A 21,044-nucleotide genomic window follows, 5' to 3' on the forward strand; every position below is an offset into this window, starting at 1 on the left:
TTCAGGCCACTGAATGAAATGAGTCCTGTTGAGTAACTCAGGCAATAACTTCCAGGGAGTGATCTTCAAATCTGGTACTAGTCACTTAAAAATGTGTGAATAGGGCTTCCCTGATGGCTCAGTAGTTGAGAGTCTGCCTGCCGATGCAGGGGACACGGGTTCGTGCCCCGGTCCGGGAGGATCCCACATGCCGTGGAGCGGCTGGGCCTGTGAACCATGGCCGCTGAACCTGCGTGTCTGGAGCCTGTGCTCCACAACGGGAGAGGCCACAACAGTGAAAGGCCCTCATACCGAAAAAAAAAAAAAAAAAAAAAGTGTGAATAAACAGTATTAGAACAGAATAAAAGGACTCTACTGAGTCTGGCACCTTCCTCCTCTTCCTCTTCCATCTCTTTCTTAATTTTGGACACAAAGCTTAATGAGCATCTGCTATATGTTAGTCACTGCTAAATGCTATGGATGGTAAATACAAGACCGAATGAATAAAGGTTAAAACCGGTTTAGAGAAAGGACTATGCAGACCAGAATCAGAACTTCGCTCATTTCTTTCACTTTGTCTGTATGAGTTTGCTAGGTCTTCCATAACAAGAACCACAGACTGGATGGCTTAAAACACAGAAATTTATTTTCTCACAATTCTAAAGGCTGGGAGTCCAAGGTCAGGGTGTCAGCAGGGTTATTGGTTTCTCCTGGGACCTCTTTCCTTGACTTGCAGATGGCTGCCTTCTCTCTGTGTCCTCATACGGCCATTTCTCTGTGCATGCCATCCTTGGTGCCTCTCCCTCTTCTTGTAAGGACACTTGTTTTATTAGCTTAGAGCACCACTCTTATGACCTCTTAACCTTCATGACCTCTTTAGAGGCCTTATCTTCAAATACAGTCACATTGAGTGTTAGAGATTCAACATATATAAAATTGGGGGAAACACAGTTCAATCCATGAAAATGCTCATTACATAAATATAATGTGCAGTGGAAAGACGTCAAAGAGAGTCAGAAACTATAATTATGGTAGTTAGCATGGATGCTGGAGCCAGAGGTTCAGATTCCCAGTCTGCCACTTCCTAATTTTGTGAACATTGGTCAAATTTAACTTCCGTGCTTCATTCACTATCTTTTGAAAGAGAGACAGTAAAAGTACCAGCCTCCTGGGTTATTGAAGATGAAATAAGAGTTGGCTGTTAGTGGTAGATGAATAGTTTTAAGGATGATATTACTCATTTTTCTACTCTGGATATAACATCATAGGACTGGTGAGAATAAAATGCAAGAGGAAAAATGGCAGAAATGAAACACTTTAAGAAGTATTAACACACTAAATTTTCTTAATTATATTAATTCATTCTATATAATAGTAGTTGTGACGAAAAGACCAACACAGAGACAGACACTTGAGATTCCTACATTTGTAGCTTAATTCATTCTTCATTGAGCACCCATTACATGTTAGAAATTGTTCCGGGCACTTTGGAGACAGCAGTGAACAAAACGGACAGAAACCGCTATTCTCCTGAAGCTTACATTATAGAATGGATATAGATCGCCTCCACATTTCACACCCACTTCAGAAGCTGGAGAAAATGAGACATTATATAGAAGGAAAATGCCAATCAATCGGCAACGTCATACAGCAAGCTATTTATCAAGTGGCCAGAGAATACCCATGAGCAGTATTAACCTTGGGGTTGGAAGCGTTCCCCAAGCGCCGCTCTGACCCCCGAGATGCTGGTTTGGGTTTTTCCTGACCCTACGCCCTGGCTCCCGGGCCAAGCTGTGCGCCCCGCCCTGCCCGGCAGCTGCGTGCCTCGCACGGGCAGGAGCCGGGATCGCCCTACCCGTCCGGGCGGCGCGGTCACGGCGGGTCCTGACGCCGGGGCCCGGGGGACGCGCAGCGAGCCGGCACCGGTGCGGGTTTTGAAGCCGCGCTGCGCACCCGGAGGCGGAGCGCCGTGGGCCTGCCCGGGACCCCGGCCCGCTGGTCCCAGGTCTCGGGAGGCGGTCGCCGATAGTGGCAGTGACTTTGGCTTTGGCCAGATGTCTCCTAACCCACGTCACCAGCTTGTAAGCCTCGCACCAAATCGGAGGGCGGCGCTTGCCGGGAGCCCCGGACGTCACCCGGAGCTCCCTTAGATTAGAACTCACCTCTCCTAGCTCCTCCCCTCAGTCCCATTTAAAGCTCCCACCGGCTTTCCCGAAAAATTAAAGAGTGGGCTCAATTTCTGCAGCGCCTTCTTCCAGGGCAAGATGGTAAGTGAGGAGCCGGCGTTAACTAGTCCGCTGGCGAAACCGGGGGTCTCTGAGGTCTAGTAAGCTTTGCCTTTAGAATTTCTTCCACCTTGGAAACAAGATTTCTCTGCTACCTGCCAATTAAAACAGGTCTTCCTTCCTGCTCCATCTCTCTTTCCTTCTTCCCTGTCTCCTCCTGGCTTTCTCTCTGTCTCTCTTTCTCTCTCTCTCATCCTTTCGTCCTCTCTGTTATTTCTACTCTCTGTACTTTCTCCCAACTTTCCCTTTACACCTGTACTCACTTTTCATTCCACCTCTTTCTCTAGATTATGCACATATTTGCAAACACTTGAACTTGAGGCTAGGGGTATTTGGGGTTTGTTTTCTTCTCAGATGTCAATTGCATAATAGCTCAGCTTTGATTCCAATAATAACCTCAGGGAAAAAGCCTACAAACATGCTTTTAGAATAAAAGAAAATAGCACTTGATAAACTTTTGGTGGAATTTCTTTGGTCTGCACTGCCCACGCTGGACTTGCTTCAAGACTGGACTTTTTCAAAACTTAACTTATTGGGAACATTAACAAAGTGTGACTTAATTGACTTAACTTTCTTATTTTCCTCTTTTTATTTGTTTTCTCTCTGTTTATGTTATGCCTGAGAAAGTTCATATGTCAACAAAAGACTTGTCGTGGTAAAAAGGAGTTTGTCCAAAGCTGGGCTCTGCTGAAATGAATGGCTTTTACCTGATTAAACATTGACAAATAATTAGGAGTGGGCTGTTGTACAAATTAACCCAGGGAGTCTGCATACCTGCCCCTAACTGGACATTTGGAAAGACTGTGTGTTTGAGGTTTGAGGAAGCTGGGGCAGGAGGGTGTTCACTGGCTCAGAACACAGTAGAGAATACATGCCAGGCAGTTAGTAGTGGCAAGATAACTTTGGAAAGGCATTGAGTTGTAGTGATGGAGAGACCTAGATAGAGCTTGCTGTCTCTGCTAACTAACCTGTTTCAGTAGTGTCCAGTAGCATTTAAAACCAGAGGAAGAGAGGTAGGAGGAATGAAGCAAGTTTATAATTCAGAAACTAAAAACGAAAATAAGGAGGTTAGATTATGTGACGTGTTCTGTCCATTTCAGCCTTAGCATTCTAAGTTCTTTGTCATTTAAGGTTGTTAGAAATATAATTAAGATATTTGCTAGAAAGAGTCAAGTAGTTCTTACATGTTTCACTCATTAAGTAGAATTCCCTTTACTTAGATCTTGGGTAGCCTGTTAGATGCCTCAGACCTTGGCAACAGAGACTACTCCTAGATATTTACAAGTTTGGTCCATCTAATACTAGCCTGTTCTTTGCTGAGAGGACCTAAGGAAAGTACTGGGTAAACCAAGGAGCTGATTCCTTTTTAGTAATTATATTTGGACCACTCAGAATCAATCTGGGATCTATATTTAACACCTGTACTGTTTTTTATTCACTGCGTATATTTTCTGTTTCTTTCTCCCACTCTTTTCTCCCTCCAAATTCTCATCACCTCATCTCTTGGGACCTCCCACATACTGAATTTAACAGAACACCGTTCTGCCTTGCCAAGACCAGTACTTTGTAGGAGGCCAGAGCTATAATTGCCCGTATTCCGGTACAACGTCAGAATCTAGTGTTGACGTTTCCACGGAGACTTGGGTCTCTTTCTGGGCTGCTGGTCTCCTGGACAACAGAGAGCCCCAACAAGCACCACAGGCACAGGGTAAGTTCTGCTCTTCTGCTTTCCTGGTAGATATGAAGCCCTTTTCCTGTACTTATAGTTGCAAGGCATTATGGGCTGGAACTCTGTAAAAGAAGGGATGATATGTAAAGTTTAAAAAAGCCTAAAGACTCCTGTATTTTGCAACCTAATAACTTGCTTTTTGTGTACTTGCCATATAGTGAAAATGGGCTTCTTCCTGTTGCTCAATGTACAATATGTATTTCTCCCTATACTTTACAGTTCTTGGAGATTTCAGAGTCACTGAGAAAGTTTGGGTCTGGGTCAATGTTATCTAAACAATACTATTGGGGTGCTTTTGGAATTGAACTACCAGTTAGAGCATTTTTTTTTTTTTTTTTTTTTTTGGTATTCAGGAAAATTTCCCTGGGTATGAGAGAGAATCAAGGAGAAGTACTAACTTAATCTTTTATTTCATAAAGGAAATTCTATGAATAGTGTCTTATAAGTGGAAAGAAAATGATTCCTTTTTGCCTAAAGAAGACTTCAACTTTGGAGGGAAGTATAACTTTGATGGAAAATTACACATTAATTTTGCCCTGGGGCTTAGTAAACAGTGTTTATAACTATTAAAGCAATTTCTGATTAACACTCAAGTTTCTGGAAGAACTCTAAGGCATTTCAGAATTCAATATCTGGACTGTTGGTTCTACCACAGGAATTTGTTGAATTTGAGAAAATACACAAACAAAAAGCCCCCAAATATTGAAACACACTTATATGTAAGGAAGGAAGTTATTCAATTTTAGCTTTCTACCACAAGAAACAGAGAAAACAGAATGCCTAAGAATGTGAAACCAAAGAGTGTATAAAATTTTATTCCTGTCTCCTTGCCCATCATTCCACTTTAATAAGAAATATTTCAGTAATATTTTAGTTGAAGTAGAGGAGAGCAAGAGTCAGAACTGTACTAGATGAGGAAAAGAAACTAAAAGTAAACCAAATTAGCATGCCCAAGCATAGTTCTTATTGGTAGGCATAATTTGCTGTCAAATACGAAAAAAACAACAAAATCTCTTTGAAAAAGCATAAAACACTTTATAGATGATGACATTTGAAATACATGAGTTTGGGTACAGTTTTGAGATTTTCATTGAGTTCTTCAGAGAAGCAAGTTCAAATTATTTTGAAGTAGAAAGTGCTATTCCATAGAATTCTGAATAAATACTCTCTCTCAGGCTTAACTGATAGGCAGATAGGCAGAGATTTTTCATCTGGAGAAAAATGGTAGATCAAAAATAGGGTTTGATTCTGGAGCCAAACACTATATTATTAAGCACTACAGCTTAGAAAACAAGATAAAAACTTGGAAAACATAGTGGAATTGCAATGTAGGTCTAGTTGAGGGTGGGACCAATAAACATTTGCATGAATTAATAAGGCAGATAGGACAGTCTTTATAAATTTAGCCAGCAGGAATATATATATTAGGAAGGAATTTGATCTCTTGACTCCTAAAAATTCACCTCTGTAGCCACCTTGGCATGTAGTCTATAAATATTTGTCTTTCACAGCATGCTTGCCCCTTCTGAAAACTTTAAATGTTATTTTCCCATGTGGAGGCAATGGCTAATTTTAGAAAGGTAATTGAACCTATTACCTTTCCGAAATCCTCCAGTGAGTTCTTTATTACACAAAAACTGCATGTGTGTTTTCTCAGTTACCCATTTGGTGTTTTCACATAGAATCATCCAGTGACTCGAATTTCCCTGTTCTTAATTCGTGTTCATGGGAAGAGGCTCAGCTTTCCTCTCAGCTCTACAGAAACAAGCAGGTATGTGTAGATAATCAGAACATGAGACCGGCCATGTTCCATGCAGTTCATTCTCAACATCATACCTTAATGTCACATGGCTTCTTTTCCCTTGTTCAATTCATTGACTTTCAGTTTAGAACCAAAATGGATATTTATCCACAGAGAAGTCAAAGTTAGGTGATCACTGTGACAGAAAATAATAACAACAAAACCAACAACTACCAAAACCCTCTAGGAAGACCTTCAATCAAGCCCTGACCGTACACATTTTAGCTGTATGACCTCTCAAATTCTCCTTTCTCTTATCTATGAAATGGAGATATTTGTGCTGCCTACCTCAGAGGGTTGGTGGAAAGATCAAATGATAGAATGAGTGTAATAGTATTTTTAAACCATAAACAGCTCATCACTTGGACAAGGGATGATGATTGTAAAAGTTCTTGCCAAGATTGCTTCATTTTCCCTATTTTGTTTGTTGTTATTTATGAGAGAGTAATTTAATCTAGTGGACGTACAAACTGACCTGAGACTGAGGGAAGCCAACCCACGTCTTTTTTTCTTTCTTCTTTTTTTAACGTGCAAGGAAGAAGTTCAGCAAAACCTTTCTAAACACTGTTTTCTATATTTAAACAGTTGCACGCAGCTCATTTTCCTACATACCTTCCCGATCCCCTTGTGGTTACAATTTTAAAAGTCATATAATCTCTTCAAACACTTTGCAATGAATAAAAAATTCAGAGCACAAACTGAACAATCAAGTGGTAAGTGGGTGTAGATTGAACTTAGGCCTTTGAGGACGAGGACTCCCTGAGATTGAGTTCATAAAACAAACAGAATAATAATCAAGTTTAAGTAGGTTAAGGATCAGTGGCATTATTATAAGGTTACAAAGTCAATATAGTGGAGCAGCCTTCACCATTGTCTGCTTTTTGCAGCTCCAAGATACTCTGGTGCAGAAGGAAGAAGAACTTGCTAGGTTACATGAAGAGAATAATCATCTCAGACAATACCTGAATTCTGCTTTAGTTAAATGTCTTGAGGAAAAAGCCAAGGTATGTGATGACCCCCTTTATAAGGACAGAGCAGTGGTTTGAGAAAGAAGACCATTTGGGTCAACCTCCTTGATTCAGTGTAAGAAGTGTATTAAGCAATGTGCCTTGAAATGCATCAATACAACAGGCAAATTTTTCTGAAGGAAATATAGCACTTTCACAACAATGTTTATGTATCATTTCCCTGAAGTATCTAGATTGCAGATTTTAGCATATATTACAAAAGGAGTTGCTTAAGAATCAAAAACCAGTCAAGGGGATTGCTGAGACAACAGAGGCTAATCAAAAGATAGAGTTGGATGGGACGTTGGAGCGGGAATTAAATCCGAGGGACATGCATTTCTTTTAATTATCTGTTTAAATTTAGGTCAGTCACTCTCCCACTTGGGACCTCATTTTCTTCTTTGTAAGTGTATGGGCTAAAAGATCTTGTAAGAATCTTTCCATGTCTAAAATGCTATAAATATGGCTGGAACCCAGATCTCTTGATTAGACATAGTAATTAGACATAGCCAACTACATTATCTTTTCAAGAACATTTCATTCTTACCCTTTTAAAATGAACTGTTTCTAACTCAGGATAGTTTGCCCATAGTCCATTTTGTTGTTCTTCCTTTTCAGGGTTTTGTATTTTTGTTACCTATCTGCCATTCTGTTACCATTATTGTTTTATCATCAATCTTTACCTTACTTCTAGTCAAGGTACATTATTTATCTAAATCGATCATAATATTTCTTACAACTCTTACCCAGATATAGCAGCTCAGAGAAGAAAAACCACTCTATTTAGTTCCTTTAGAATTCAGTCAACTTTGTTAAAAAAGGGAGCACAGCTCACAGTTATTAGCCTGGGGTCCTATCTCCAGCCACCATTCTGTGAAAAAGCACAGTTATTAAATTAGTGAGTGATATTAATTAAGCAATTTTTCTCTCTTGTTCTCAATTTTGCAAGATTTAGGATAATATAATACATACCACATGGTAGTGCTGTGCAAGTTAGGAAAATTAGAGGAAGAGTGTTATGTAGAATTGTAATCAGTGGTTCTGTCTAGATTCAGGTGACTTAGGCTTAAATCTAGGTTGCATGATCATTAGCAAGTCACTAATGTGCCTGTGCCTCAGTTTCGTCATTAAAGGAGGGTTTAGTAGTATCTACATAAAATGAGATCATGCATATAACCAGTGTTCAATACATGATAGTTGCTATTATGGCCATAATAATAATAATAATCATTACTTCCTGGAACTGAAGTTTTAAAGACATCATTTACATCATTTCAACTTTTAAATGACTAGTAAAATTATATGAATTGGAATTTCTAGGTGGTAAATTGTCATCATAGATTTTGACTTAAAAGCAGAAGTTAATCCAATCAGTTTTGCTTTTGCATGTGAAAATATAAATTTAATCAACTTTTCTAAGGAATTAAGGTGACCAGTAAATATTTGACAGTCGTAAAGAAAATCATGTTGATTATCTGACTGTGTATTTTCAAATATTACTTCCCCAGAAATTGCTGTCATCAGATGGGTTCTCCAAAGCATGTGGAAAATTCAGAAAGGGGAAGAGGAAACCCAAAGAGCAAAGATATTTTCCTCCTGAGATTCCCCATCATAAAAATGCCAAAAGAAACCTCTCTAGTGAATTTGCTAACTGTGAACAACCTGGGCCACCTGTGGATCCCTGGGTTCTTCAAACACTGGGGTTGAAAGACCTCAACACCATTGATGACACCTCATCAGCTAACTACAGTGCCCTCTCATCTCATCCCAGATGGACCACAAGCACATTTACCCAGTTTCTGGATGATGCAGTTGATTATCCCAGTGCCTCTGGGGAAGATCTGCCAATTGACTATGGAGGTGACAGAACAACCCCCTCACACAGCACTGCCAGCCACAGGGAAGATTTTCACTTCCTTTCTCAACTTTCAAATCCACCAGGAGGACTACAAACTGTTCCTTACTATACTTCTGATGTGTCACCCAATAAGACAGAGATGGCCTTTTCCACATCCCTGAGCCCTCACTGTAATGTGAAAACTCACTCCTTCCACCAGGGACAAGTCTTTGTTCGTCGAGATGAAGAGGGAGGCTGGAAGTTTACCTGGGTCCCTAAGCAGTCTTAGTGATCCCCTCTTCTATCACAAAGGACTGCCATGAACTCTGTTTACAAGACCTGTCTTGCACTTGAACCTGACTATGTGGAAAATGCAAGCTATTGCTCAGACTGTCTCCTGCCACTTTAAATGTCACTCTCAATTACCCACTTAAATCTGCAGGCAATGGCTTCCAGGAATCTATAATGAAACATGCCTGCTCTTCTTTCACCTAAATTTGACTTGTTTACACACCCACACCTGCTGTTGACTTCCTTCCTTGGCCCTATACTTGAAACGGTATTTTCCAATTGCCTGAATATTCCTTTGAGACCTATACATGCCGTTCCAATTATAACAAGTCTAAAAGCTTTTCTTCTTTCATCAACAGTTTAAATGTTCACAGCCTTCACCTTTCCACTTTTATTTCTCTCCTGTTCCTCTTCATTTCTAAACACTGCCTTTGAAATGAGCATTATAATTGCTCCACATAGCTGTTATTGGGTGTTCAAATAACTGGGGGTGGGGTAGAAACAAGAATCTTTGCCCATTGCCATTCCTGAAGACAATGTAGGTGTCAGTAATGTTATGTGTAGTGCAGTTCATTAACTTGAGTGTCCCATGATGGAGCTGACAAAAAAATCTCTTCAACACCTGGAAATCTACTGATAAGCAACAACACTGATAAATTAAAAGATAAAAGAGAATGAAAATTACTTCAAAATGCTTGCATGGTGTATCAGCTTCTATGGGCACCTGGCACTGTGTCTGCAACCAACAACACTCAAACAAGAAGATTTTTGAGGAACTCGTGGTAACAGAATAAGTCATTATCCTAAACTAATTAGATGTTGATACACTTCTATTCCTGAAAGTATCGTCTAGCCTAGCTCTGACACTGTCTTACTTATCCATTCAGTCATTCATGTGTTCATTTGCTCATTCATCAACACACCCAAAATATTTGTAGAACACCAACTGTGTACCAGGCATTATGCTATGGGGTGATGATAAAATGTGAACAAGTTAGATGCTGTGGCCACCCGCATGAGACTTAGACCCACTCATCTGCTGTGACCTTGAGAAAGCTACTTCTTTGGTATGAAAATTCAGTTTTCCCAACTGTAGAATACAGAAGTCAATGTAGATAATCACTGATATTCTGTAAATTGAGCCTGGGCCTCATCAACTTTACTCCAACACTGCCATCCCAGGGCACTGTTCTCTGCTTTTGATTGGCATTGCAGATATGTTGGGTGAACATTTTGTATACAATTTTTTTTAAATGTGAGCCATTTGTAGTTAACAATAGAAATCATTGCTCTGATCACAGTATTCTTTTTCTGGTATGAGCCCATTTCTGGGTTAATTCAGTCTGTGTGAGAACATGCATCTAAGAAACAGAGACATTATTTTCTAAATAAGTGTGCATAGATTTAATGGAAATATTGACATCAAAGAGCTCTCTTTCTAGATTAAAAAACATGCATTCTTCATGTTCATGCTAGTTCTCCTTTTTTCCAATTCCCCAGGCTCCCTATCCTTCCCAGAATAAGTTAGGTATCAAAGATGTGCACCTATGATTTTTGGGAGACTAAACTTCAGTTGATGATAAGACCCACTATGTTGTATGTCTTTCCCATTTTTCTTTATTCCACCCTTCAGTAAGTCATTTGTACAATCAACGCCTGAGAGCATGAGTATTCTATTTGGAATTCTTTGTGACTAGGACATGTCTTTTGTTTTTTTGCTGTTTGGTTTTTGCTTTATTTTGGTGATGTGAACAAATGATCTATTTTATAAAGTTTTGCTACCACCCAGTTTTCTTTCTAATCCATGAAGGGGAATCAAATATATTAATTATTTTCATGACTTGGGAAGAAATAGAACACATTCTATTTTCTAAAAACAAAAACCAAAACAAAAAAGTGCCTTTTACATTCTAATATCTGTTCCCCTGTATGGTGAAATATATCTCTTTTTAATTACAAATGTAAGAATTAGAATTGACTGTGCTTTAATAGTAGGAATCAAGAAAGCAACATAAATATTTTGAAAGTCTAAATGATCAAGCTGTAAAACAAAATTGATTAGTCAACAAATTGTTTTGCATTTTTTATGTGCTTCATCATGTGTTAGGTGCTATGAGGAAGCACCCAGGCTTAGCACATTTGGTACATACAACAAAGCCACATAAAATGTAATAGCTTTTAAGTGAAACTTGGTCTCAGCCCAGTTTAAAGAAATTACAGCATGTTTATGGTAAATGATAACTCGCTCTGGCTTATGCGGGAGAAAATGACCACATATTCTTACAATCATATCTATAGGCATTTGATATTCACTGCAATTATGTATAGAAACTTATTTTACTGATGTTTGAAAAATTAGAAATTTCTCTCACCTGAGTATATGTGCTAAGTTTATGGTTTTACCATGCCCATCCAGTAAACCAGAGTTAATATTTTACTAATATAAAGTGAGAAATAAAAATTAAATAGCACTTTTGTGATTGCAATGAATATTTTTATATTGTGCATAACATTTTCGAATAATGGATTTTCTTCTCCTAGGTTTTAACCATAATCTTTTGATGTGCACCTCTTTTGTATGGTATATGTGGCCAGACTAATATTTTCAGCATTTAGGGTTCAATGGTTCTTTCCTTTATCCAGGATACATTAATGAGACTTTCAGATGTTAACTGACCTAAAAGGTCAAGTGCTTTGTGTGTACAGCATTCTCTTACCTAACCTCCCATAAAAATTAGAATCCAGTATCAGTTTTTAAAATTTGATCACATTTCCAATGTCCTCTAATCATCTGAAAATAATTCATACTTGTATCTCACTAGCGTCTGGAAACTAAGGGCAATTGGAAAACCTTACTTATGCAGGTGACATTTAATTGTTTAATACTGCAGTGATGCTAAACTATAATTTTGAAAATTTTGAAGAAAAGAAGCTATGTGTATCAATGAAAGGAATTAATCTGTTTGATCTATTTCAAGAAAACAGAAACATTTTTTAAAGTGTGACAAATCAACAACTGACCTACTAAGTATAGAGTTAATACACCTATGATTTTTTCTGATAAATTTACCTCTTGCCTGTAAAGTCAAGATATGTAATTTACATTTGTTTCAGTTTACCAAAAGATTCACATAAGGTCAATATTAAATGCACCATTTAACAAAATTTTAATAAATCAAAATAATAAAAATTTAAATTAAATTTTTAATAATTTTATTTGGTTTACAAGCTACAAATATATGGTATATTTCTTAACATATTTGTCATTTTTTAGCTACATTTTTTGTTACATGAACATAGCCAGACATCCAGTTATGATTCTTAACGTTGGATACTCTATAAATGTAAGATATAACTTAACACTTAATATTTTAAATGATTTTGATTTGTTTATGATTTAAAATATTTCTAATTATATGTAACAGTCAATTTTGTAATGACTTTATATCTAATAAATAAATAAATGACAAAAAATATAATCCTATTTTTTTGGTCTTATTTTAGAAAATATTTCAGTGAATGAACAACAGACAAAAACAAGTTTTTGGTATTTATTTCTGCCATAAATTTTGTCATAGAAAAATATATGTATTTTAACTTCCAAATAGTGGTACGATTAATAATTGAGGCACTCATTCAACAGATATAATCTGTGCCAGGCTCTGCAGAAGATATAAAGATGAAATATGGGCTCAAACTAACATAGCTATAAATGAGAGAATATAACTTAAACATGCTTAATCAAAGCAAGGGAATAATTAACGTTCATAATTAAAAAGTTTGTGCTTCAGATATAGCTGGACCTAGGTGCTCAAGCAGTATTGTCAGGAATCTGGCTTGGGATCTCAAGGAAAACTGATGATTAGGAATGAATTCTGGAATGGTGTTAAAAGATAGTGTCACCACACAAAAGCATGGCAGAAACCAGGATGAGATAAGCAATGAGAGCCTAAAGAGCAGCAAGCTATATCCCATAAGATATTGTCTAGTTTTGTAACATTCTCCTTATTTTTCACATTGTAACCCCTTCTCCCCTGAAATGAATAAAGTCTCAGTTAAATGTTCCAGATTGGTTTCAGTCATACCATGGTAGATTATGAAAATATTCGGGTGTCTGCACATACAAATTGTGAGCAGATTTTCCATGAGGTCACTATAAAAGCCATATATCTATCCCTAAGGGGAAGATTAATATCAAGAGAAATAATTTGAGACTTGCATATCAGGCCAATAACCCACTGTTACACAGGTTACCAGTAATGGATAATCTGGATTTTACTTAGTTTCCTTACAGGGATTTTTTTTTTTTTTCTTGGAGACAACTACCTCTGAACCTCACTCACTCTAAATAACCCTTGGAAATGCATGTCATAAGTACAGGTTACTAGAAACATCTTGATTCCCATTTTACAGATGAGAAAACTGGCTTTAGTGTTTTATAGATCACATTGTAACAAGTAGCTGAGGCCCAAAGTAAACCCTGGCACTGACTTTAGACCCAATTCTTTTTCTTCTATATTACACAATGATGATGTTTGGGACCAGTAAGTATATTTACAGTCTGCTGTCTGATACAGATAATTATAAGCCTCAGAGCTAGAGGCCTGGGAGTATGGGAGTTGTCTTAAATCTTTGCTCACATTCATCAGAAGGCTATTCTGGGGTCCAAGCTTTCTTAATCCCATCATTGCTAAAAGGGATTATTCACAAAAGACCGAATTAATCCTCCACCATTTCAAGAAAAGGGAAGTGTATAAATTGAAAACTATTGTAGAAATTTGGGATAAAGAGAGTGGGATGGAAAAGGTAGACTACGCACAGTGAAACATATGCTTCTTAAATGAAAGGAAGATAAATTGAAAGGGCAATAAATCTCTCTTCTAATCTTGCTACTGCTGCTAAAAAGCCTAAAGCCTAAAGTAGCAGTTTATAAGCAATGCTCATGAAGTCTCTTTCTTTTTCCCTTCGAACAGGAAATAGATTTTATGCCTGTTGAAGTAATAGCATTATTCCCTCTCCTGTCAATCCTTTTAAGTATAACTCTAGGGACAGTAAAAGAGTTGAGGAGGGGCTTCCCTGGTGGCGCAGTGATTGAGGGTCCACCTGCCGATGCGGGGGACGTGGGTTCGTGCCCCGGTCCGGTCCAGGGGGATCCCACATGCCGCGGAGTGGCTGGGCCCGTGGGCCATGGCCGCTGGGCCTGCGCGTCCGGAGCCTGTGCTCCGCAACAGGAGAGGCCACAACAGTGAGAGGCCCTGCAAAAACCGTTGAGGAAGCATATTTACAATGCTGAGCCCACTTCTTCTAACTTACAGGGAGCATTCTATTCTCTCCCTTTGGAAATCAGGGGTTAAATGATATTTTTTTCAGGGGCACAGCTGACATTTTTCTTTCATCTCTTTTCCAGGCTTATAATCTGAAATAATAAGGCACTGAAAGGTTGTTTCAAGGTAATTTCTCATTTCAAAAGAGTCCCTAATACTCAATGGGTGGTCCCTCTGGGATGAGGCCTAGGATCTCAGATCTGTAATCAGGAGCGTTCCAAAGGTACTGCTCCCTCAGGGTCCTCTGTTTGCTCTGAAGCTGAGAGGAGGAGAAGCCCTTTAATGAGTGTGGAGTGAGAAGTCAGAACCCCTAGTTATAATCAGGCAAAAGGCTGAATCACACCCTCCTTTCAATTTAGTCTCCTGAGATTTGCCACCTTCCATTCTTCTTCCATCCCTAACCGCAGGGGAGTCAAAATGGATGGAACCTGAAAGTGACGTCTGCACAGTGCACCCCCTGCCCCGTCCACTGGGAGAGCTGTGGTGTATCCCAGGAATCCCAGCCTCCTTTGGGAGCAGAGCACCATATTGCTATAGACTTAGCCTTTCCTTCTTTTGATTTTAATGATCATTAGTAGTCCACCTAGTCCATCCTATTGTCCTCACTCTAAATTTCTACAATAGTTTTAATTAATATGCTTTCTTTTGAAATGATAAAGGTTGGATTAGGTTTCTTATGAGCTGTTCTGTTAGCAACAAAGGAAGAAAAAGGGCTGAACATCCAGAATAGTCCTCTGATAAATGTAAATATCTTCCTTCCAACGGCCTTGGAGTGGGCTTAAGAAAGATTGTTTAATATCTATGCTAATTATTAGCATTTATTTGTGTCAGTAGGTCAGAATACTGACAAAAGATTCACATTCCCCTTCCCTACATTTCAGTGACATTATGGAAAAAGAAAGGACTCTAGTCAAAAAATTGAGCTTCTTCCCTCACAGCTGTAACATCCCAGGAATTAATTTAGCATTCCTCAGCCTTCGTGTATTCACCTATAAAATGGAGATAATGTTTACCCTATCTCATAAATTTGTGAAATAATCTTTTAATTTTTAAGAACCATGTGTAAGCTAAGATTCTGTTATTTTTCACAATCTTCACACAGAGTAAATGTACATTCAATTTAATTCTTGAGTAAAAAACTTCATACTTCATAAAATGCCATGTCTTAAAACCACTTATACATATTTCTATTGATTCAAATCAGTAAATTCTCTCTGTTTTTCTCTTATGTTCAAAGTGCAATTTTATGTTCCAGGGGCTATGGCCCATGCCTTAAAAAAGTTTACAGGTTAGTGAGTGGAGAGGAACTAAGAAAGGAGTCATTGAAGGCATGTTGAGACATTCATTGGATATTAAGTTAGAATTGCATCTGTAGAGATAGATGCAGGAGGAAAATAAAGAGAAGAGAAGCTCAACAGGGTAAACATGAGGCCTATGAAAGGAATGATCACTAGCTCAGGTGGCTTCAGGGTAGATTGTTTATAAAATAAAATATCTATTCTTGGAATCCAGCAGAAATTTCTGTACAGTGAGACCTGCTACTGACTCTACAAATATGTTATTAATAATAGAAGGAGGCACCACCTATAGCACCCAAAAGAGTAGAGGCAATAACTTAGATATGCTATTTGCATCCTTAAAATAAAACAATTCATTTATGATTTTCATGCCTATTTACATTGGTATTGATACAGTAACTTTACATGGTTTACCATCTAAATGTCGTTAAATATATTTGCCATGCATATCTTAAGGGAGACAAGTCATTTCCATGGCTGGTTATTCAGCTATTATATTTTCAACATCTATCTGTATCTTACTCACTCAGTAAAAATTTACCTAGTAACCACCATGTACTAGTCTATGCTTTGAGTGAAAAAGGAAAAACAATGAGTATGGGAGATAATACAAAACAAACATGTATAATACCCATGTTTTTAAATGTTACATTACTGTAGAAAATAAAAATAGTGATGTGGAATCTAAATATAGAAAGATAATTCCAGATTGGGAGAGGCAATTATTGCAAGTATGAATAAGTACTAAGGACTGAGGAAGTGACATTTGACTAATGGAAGTTGGAAGAACATTTGAGAGTAAAAAAAAATAATGAGAATAAAATAATGAAGGAAGGAATTTTGGGTGCATGAAGTAAAGTGATGATATATTAACTAGGAAATTAGGTGGTAATAAATTGTAGATAACCTTCTATTCATCTAGAAACATTTTATTGGGTTTAGACTTATTTTTTAGAAACTGGTGTTCATGCAGGCTTTAGGGAAAGAGAATTATCCACTTATAACTATATTTTAGGAAAATAAAGATATCAATAAACGTAGGGGCAATAAGGAGGAAGTGGAACAATAAGGGGTTATGTGAATACCTTAGCACTGGCAGTAACAATAGAGAGGAAAGTCAGAAAGGACAGTATTGCATTATTTTTTCCTCAGAAGAAATAAAAATAAGATTTTATTTGTCTATCAAAAGAAAATCTTTAGCTGAAGTATTATATGCAGCATTTTTGTTGACCTTACTTAATTCTGTTGGAAAATCTAAAATTGAGTATGAATTCTCATTTTTTCTTGCTCTATTTCTCATCCTCCCACTGTCTTAATTAATATTAGCTTGTTCATTTTCACAGATGAAGGAAAGGGAATAAGGGAAGAGAATGAGTTCCTGAGCTCCCTGTTTTTTAAAAACTGATAACCATTATGTGCTTAATAGAACATAGCCTAGTCATGTGTGTATAAAATTTTTAAATCCTACACAAAAGGCAGGATACACATGATCAGCCCCTTCTTTTTTGTTATTTCACTGAATATTTACATGCTGAATTGAGATCCATTCAGCATTGCATTTTTAACAATGCTTCCCCCTATATACTGAAATTCGTGTAAAGAAAATACTTGAATATAATTTATTATAGACATAATTTTCAAATAAACTGGAAAATGTTTATCTATCTTGGTAGCTATTCAAAGGTTATTCATTGAACAAATATAACGTTAATAGAGTACTTAATATGAGATGCTAAATTTGCTCAATTTAGGAAATAAATACATATGTGATACATCCCCTTGTCCTCAAAAACTTTTTATCCTAGTTTGGGACACAGATGTATAAACAGATAACTTATATATAATTATATATTTACATAAATTAAAAACTTATTGAGAGGATTTAGCAATAAGATGTAGAGGAAAGGGCACTGCAATGAGAGTCTGGAAGTCTGAGTTCTAGTTCTTTTTGTCACTTATACTCTGTATGAATTTGCATTCTAAGTCATTTTCTTTATGAAACAGATTCTGATACAGAACTTTGCATGCAGGAGATTTTCATGGGAGCGTTCTCAAGAATAAACTTCTAAGGGGACTACTTGCACATTTGGGAAAGAAGAAAAAAATGAATGGTGTCACAGTCAAAACAAAGCCTTCAGCTGAGATGGCCCTTCAAAATTGAAGCAAAGGGCTTAGTTTTTTGTACCCCGACATTAGAAGTGGGAATAATCTTGGATGGAGCAGCTCCTTTCAGCTGAAGTCCACCCCTGGAGAGCTGGGGGAATGAGTACTTTAATCCTGAAAGGGATTTTGGATGGTGCATCTCTTACAGCGTTCCTTAAGACGTACTTCTTGCATTGCTCAGATCCAGTTGCATCAAAAATAAGTTCATTCCATATGAAAACATTTCCTACAGTATTCTGGTTGATATTTGGTCTTTTTTCCTGGAGAGACCTAGAAGAATTTTAAAACTACAATGTTCATGTAGAAGTTTATCTTGGGACTGCAACTGATATCCATTATATCTCTTGTTTATTGTCCATTCTTGGAGCACCCTAAACTTGTGCTAGCACCTCTGCTTGTCTAGGTGACTCACCTTGTAGTGACTCAGACAGTTATTCTCATGTGGTCTTCTCACCATAATGATCTTCTCACCATAATCAGCAGTGGCTGATGCTCTTGTCCATTTACCATTAAATTGAGTAAGAGAGTACTAAGAGTTATTCCAGTGGCTCAAACAGATGTTAAGCATTTCCTCCATATTACCATTTTGTAATGGTAGCCCACTCTCTTCCTGATGACCAAGATAAAGTACTCATACCAGTGTTGTGATTCTTTTCCTTATCTATTAGTCTCTTGTCATAGGAGCCCAAATGACTTAGAAGTAACCACAGCATAAAATGCTATGGGACTCTTAGTGTATCTCTGATGGAGGTGTTCCTCCTCTAAGAAGAGAACATCCAGAAAGCAGATGTTAAAGCACAAATTCTCCAAGTAACTCAATGGGAGTGAGAGTAAGTGGTCCATTCTTACCTCCTCTTCTTTGATCTGGGACCCATATATTTTACTTAATGGGGGCCTAGCACCATAAAATGGGTCACTGATTTAGAGTGTAAACCACATCCTGGAGGATAACATATCACTCTTGTGGGTTATCACCCTTCAGTTGATGCCTCATCTTCATTACTCTATTATGCTGGCAGATTCTGGATGGGAAGGTATGTGATGAGTCATATGCTCACTTCCATACCTCCTTTGGTGTAAAGTAGTTTCCTCTTTCTGAAATGATATTATACAGTATTCTAAGTAGTAGATCAAAAAGTCTATATGTTTTTAGATAGTGGTACTGGCCAAGACAGTAGTAAATGTAGGCTTGTAACTTAAATATATATCTACCTCAGTCAAAATGAATTTCTGTCCTTTTCTGATGAAAGGGGTCCAATATACTCATCTTGAAACCAGATAACTAATTGATCTTGAGGGATGGGGCAGAAGCTCTGCATTTGTCTCCATTGATGGCAGATTGACATTAAGCAACAGCTAGAGCAAGATCAGATTTGGGCTGTTGAAGACCATGTTGGTGGGTCTGTGTATGCATTGCCCTCATCTTCACCACCAAGTTTCCTCCATTTGTTAGCTCATTGTGCTCCACTACAGTGTCATTTGGGCCTCTCCCATGGTTAGGTTTTTCTCTGGTGAGTATTAACTTGTAATGAAAAGATCCTTACATTCATGTCCACTCCCAAAAAGACTTTTTGATGTATCATCTTGTCCAAGAGTGGGGCTGGGGGATAGATTTAGAGATTTCCACTTTACCTTCCCCATTTCAAAAACTCTGGTCCTACAGTCCAAGAAACCAACATAGGGTTCTTCCAACAACCAAATACGTCCATTCCAATTATGTGTTCAAGGACCAGAGAAATAGCTTCTGTGATGTCTGGAGACCCATTGGACACAATGTCAGCTGCGCCTGGGCCAGAATTCCACTTATTATCAAGTCCTCACATGCACCCACTTTAACAGCAGGACCATAATAATGATCCAGACCCTCAAGTGTTAATATCAACTTGAAATCTGTTCCATAGCCCTCAAAATGTCAGAGCATTCACATGTTCACAGTGTACAGTTATTTGATTAAATAGCCATAAGTTCTTTGGGAGATTAGAGGAGTCATAGGTCTATACGCATGGCGTGATGTTCAAAATCATTCCTCATGGCGACTCAGCCTCTCCATTGATGGATTCATTAATAGGGTTTGAGAAATGGCTCAGATCTGGAAACAAAACAAGGGATTAGAATACTTTATTGGAGTGGCTATTTGTACTCTTATTGGCTGACCATCTATCTTTCCCATAGGAATACCGTATCCTTTGAATCTTTTCCATACTTCTTGGGCTGCACACTGACAGTGACACTCATTACCATAATGACTTCAAACTTGCTGTTATCTGGCCTCTCTTATTTTAGGATCTTATTATCCCCATTACTATCAGTGAGCCCATTTCTTAGCATCTCCTATCATCTACTTTGGACTGGAGAAGATAGCCATCACTGAGCTTTTCAAACATGCTAGTTCCTCTCTCATCAGTGCATTGTTAATCACTTTGGTAAACAGAGTCATGGGGGCTCTCTTTCATAATATAATCAGCTATTGTGTTTTCTGACTTCACTCTAGCATGCCTACTTCTCTAAGCCCTCTTTCACCTTCTGCCTTAGTATTTCTGTCATTTCTACTTCACTTAGGTGTGGGCTATTATTCTTTTCTAACTTCCATTAGCCATTTTAACATTGTATCATTGTCATATCTCAGGGTCTCGTATCACTTAGCTTTGTAAACTTTCTGCCCCTCTTTGATCCAACACATTTAGGATACGTTTAACTATGTGTACCCAAGATATTCTTATGAATATTTTAAGAGGAGAGGTGAGGCATTCAAGGCATAGAAAAGGGGTTTATAAAAGATAATTATCTGTTAAGAATTAATACATACTTATTGGAATTCTACATTAACTTGATGTTTCCCATTTACCTACATCCTTATCCTTATTGAATGTGGATACACTAAACATGGAACTTGGCCTCATTTTTTTCAAGACATCACCACTTCAAATGCACATCACTTTGGGCATGCATATGTACACACACATACACACACACACATTTACACATATGTATATACTCATACATCCTCCCTCGTGCTGGACCAAGGAATTTAAACAACAGGCTTAAACTTGGTCAAAGGATGAGAAGAGAATTTCCAATCTTTTAATGTTTAAGTGACCCCAGTTATGCATGAATGAGAAGACTGAATTCAACTTGCCAAGTAGGTCAGCAGACAGTACTATGAAAGATCAGAACAGTCTGGACATGGATTATCTTTTCCAACACTGGTTCATTACCTTACATTTTAGTTCATGAACATTATCTGTTATATCAAGCCTGGGTTATCTAAGATGAAATAGCCCAATGCTGCCAGAAATAAGGTGGGTGGAAAATGACAGATAAATTGTTAAT

The 21,044-nt window shown here is 37.8% G+C and overlaps 1 protein-coding gene across 1 annotated transcript; it reads left to right on the plus strand.

The window, feature by feature from the left end:
* Positions 1-2,243: 2,243 nt before the first annotated feature.
* On the plus strand, positions 2,244-8,927 carry GMNC (geminin coiled-coil domain containing; the record flags this gene model as incomplete). Its single annotated transcript, XM_079705210.1, has 5 exons — positions 2,244-2,300; positions 3,798-3,972; positions 5,676-5,764; positions 6,682-6,798; positions 8,310-8,927. 5 exons carry the CDS (start codon positions 2,244-2,246, stop codon positions 8,925-8,927), a joined length of 1,056 nt encoding a protein of 351 aa, XP_079561336.1.
* Positions 8,928-21,044: the final 12,117 nt, after the last annotated feature.

Source organism: Hyperoodon ampullatus, assembly GCF_949752795.1.
Source record: "Hyperoodon ampullatus genome assembly, chromosome: 5".
Taxonomy (NCBI): Eukaryota; Metazoa; Chordata; class Mammalia; order Artiodactyla; family Ziphiidae; genus Hyperoodon; species Hyperoodon ampullatus.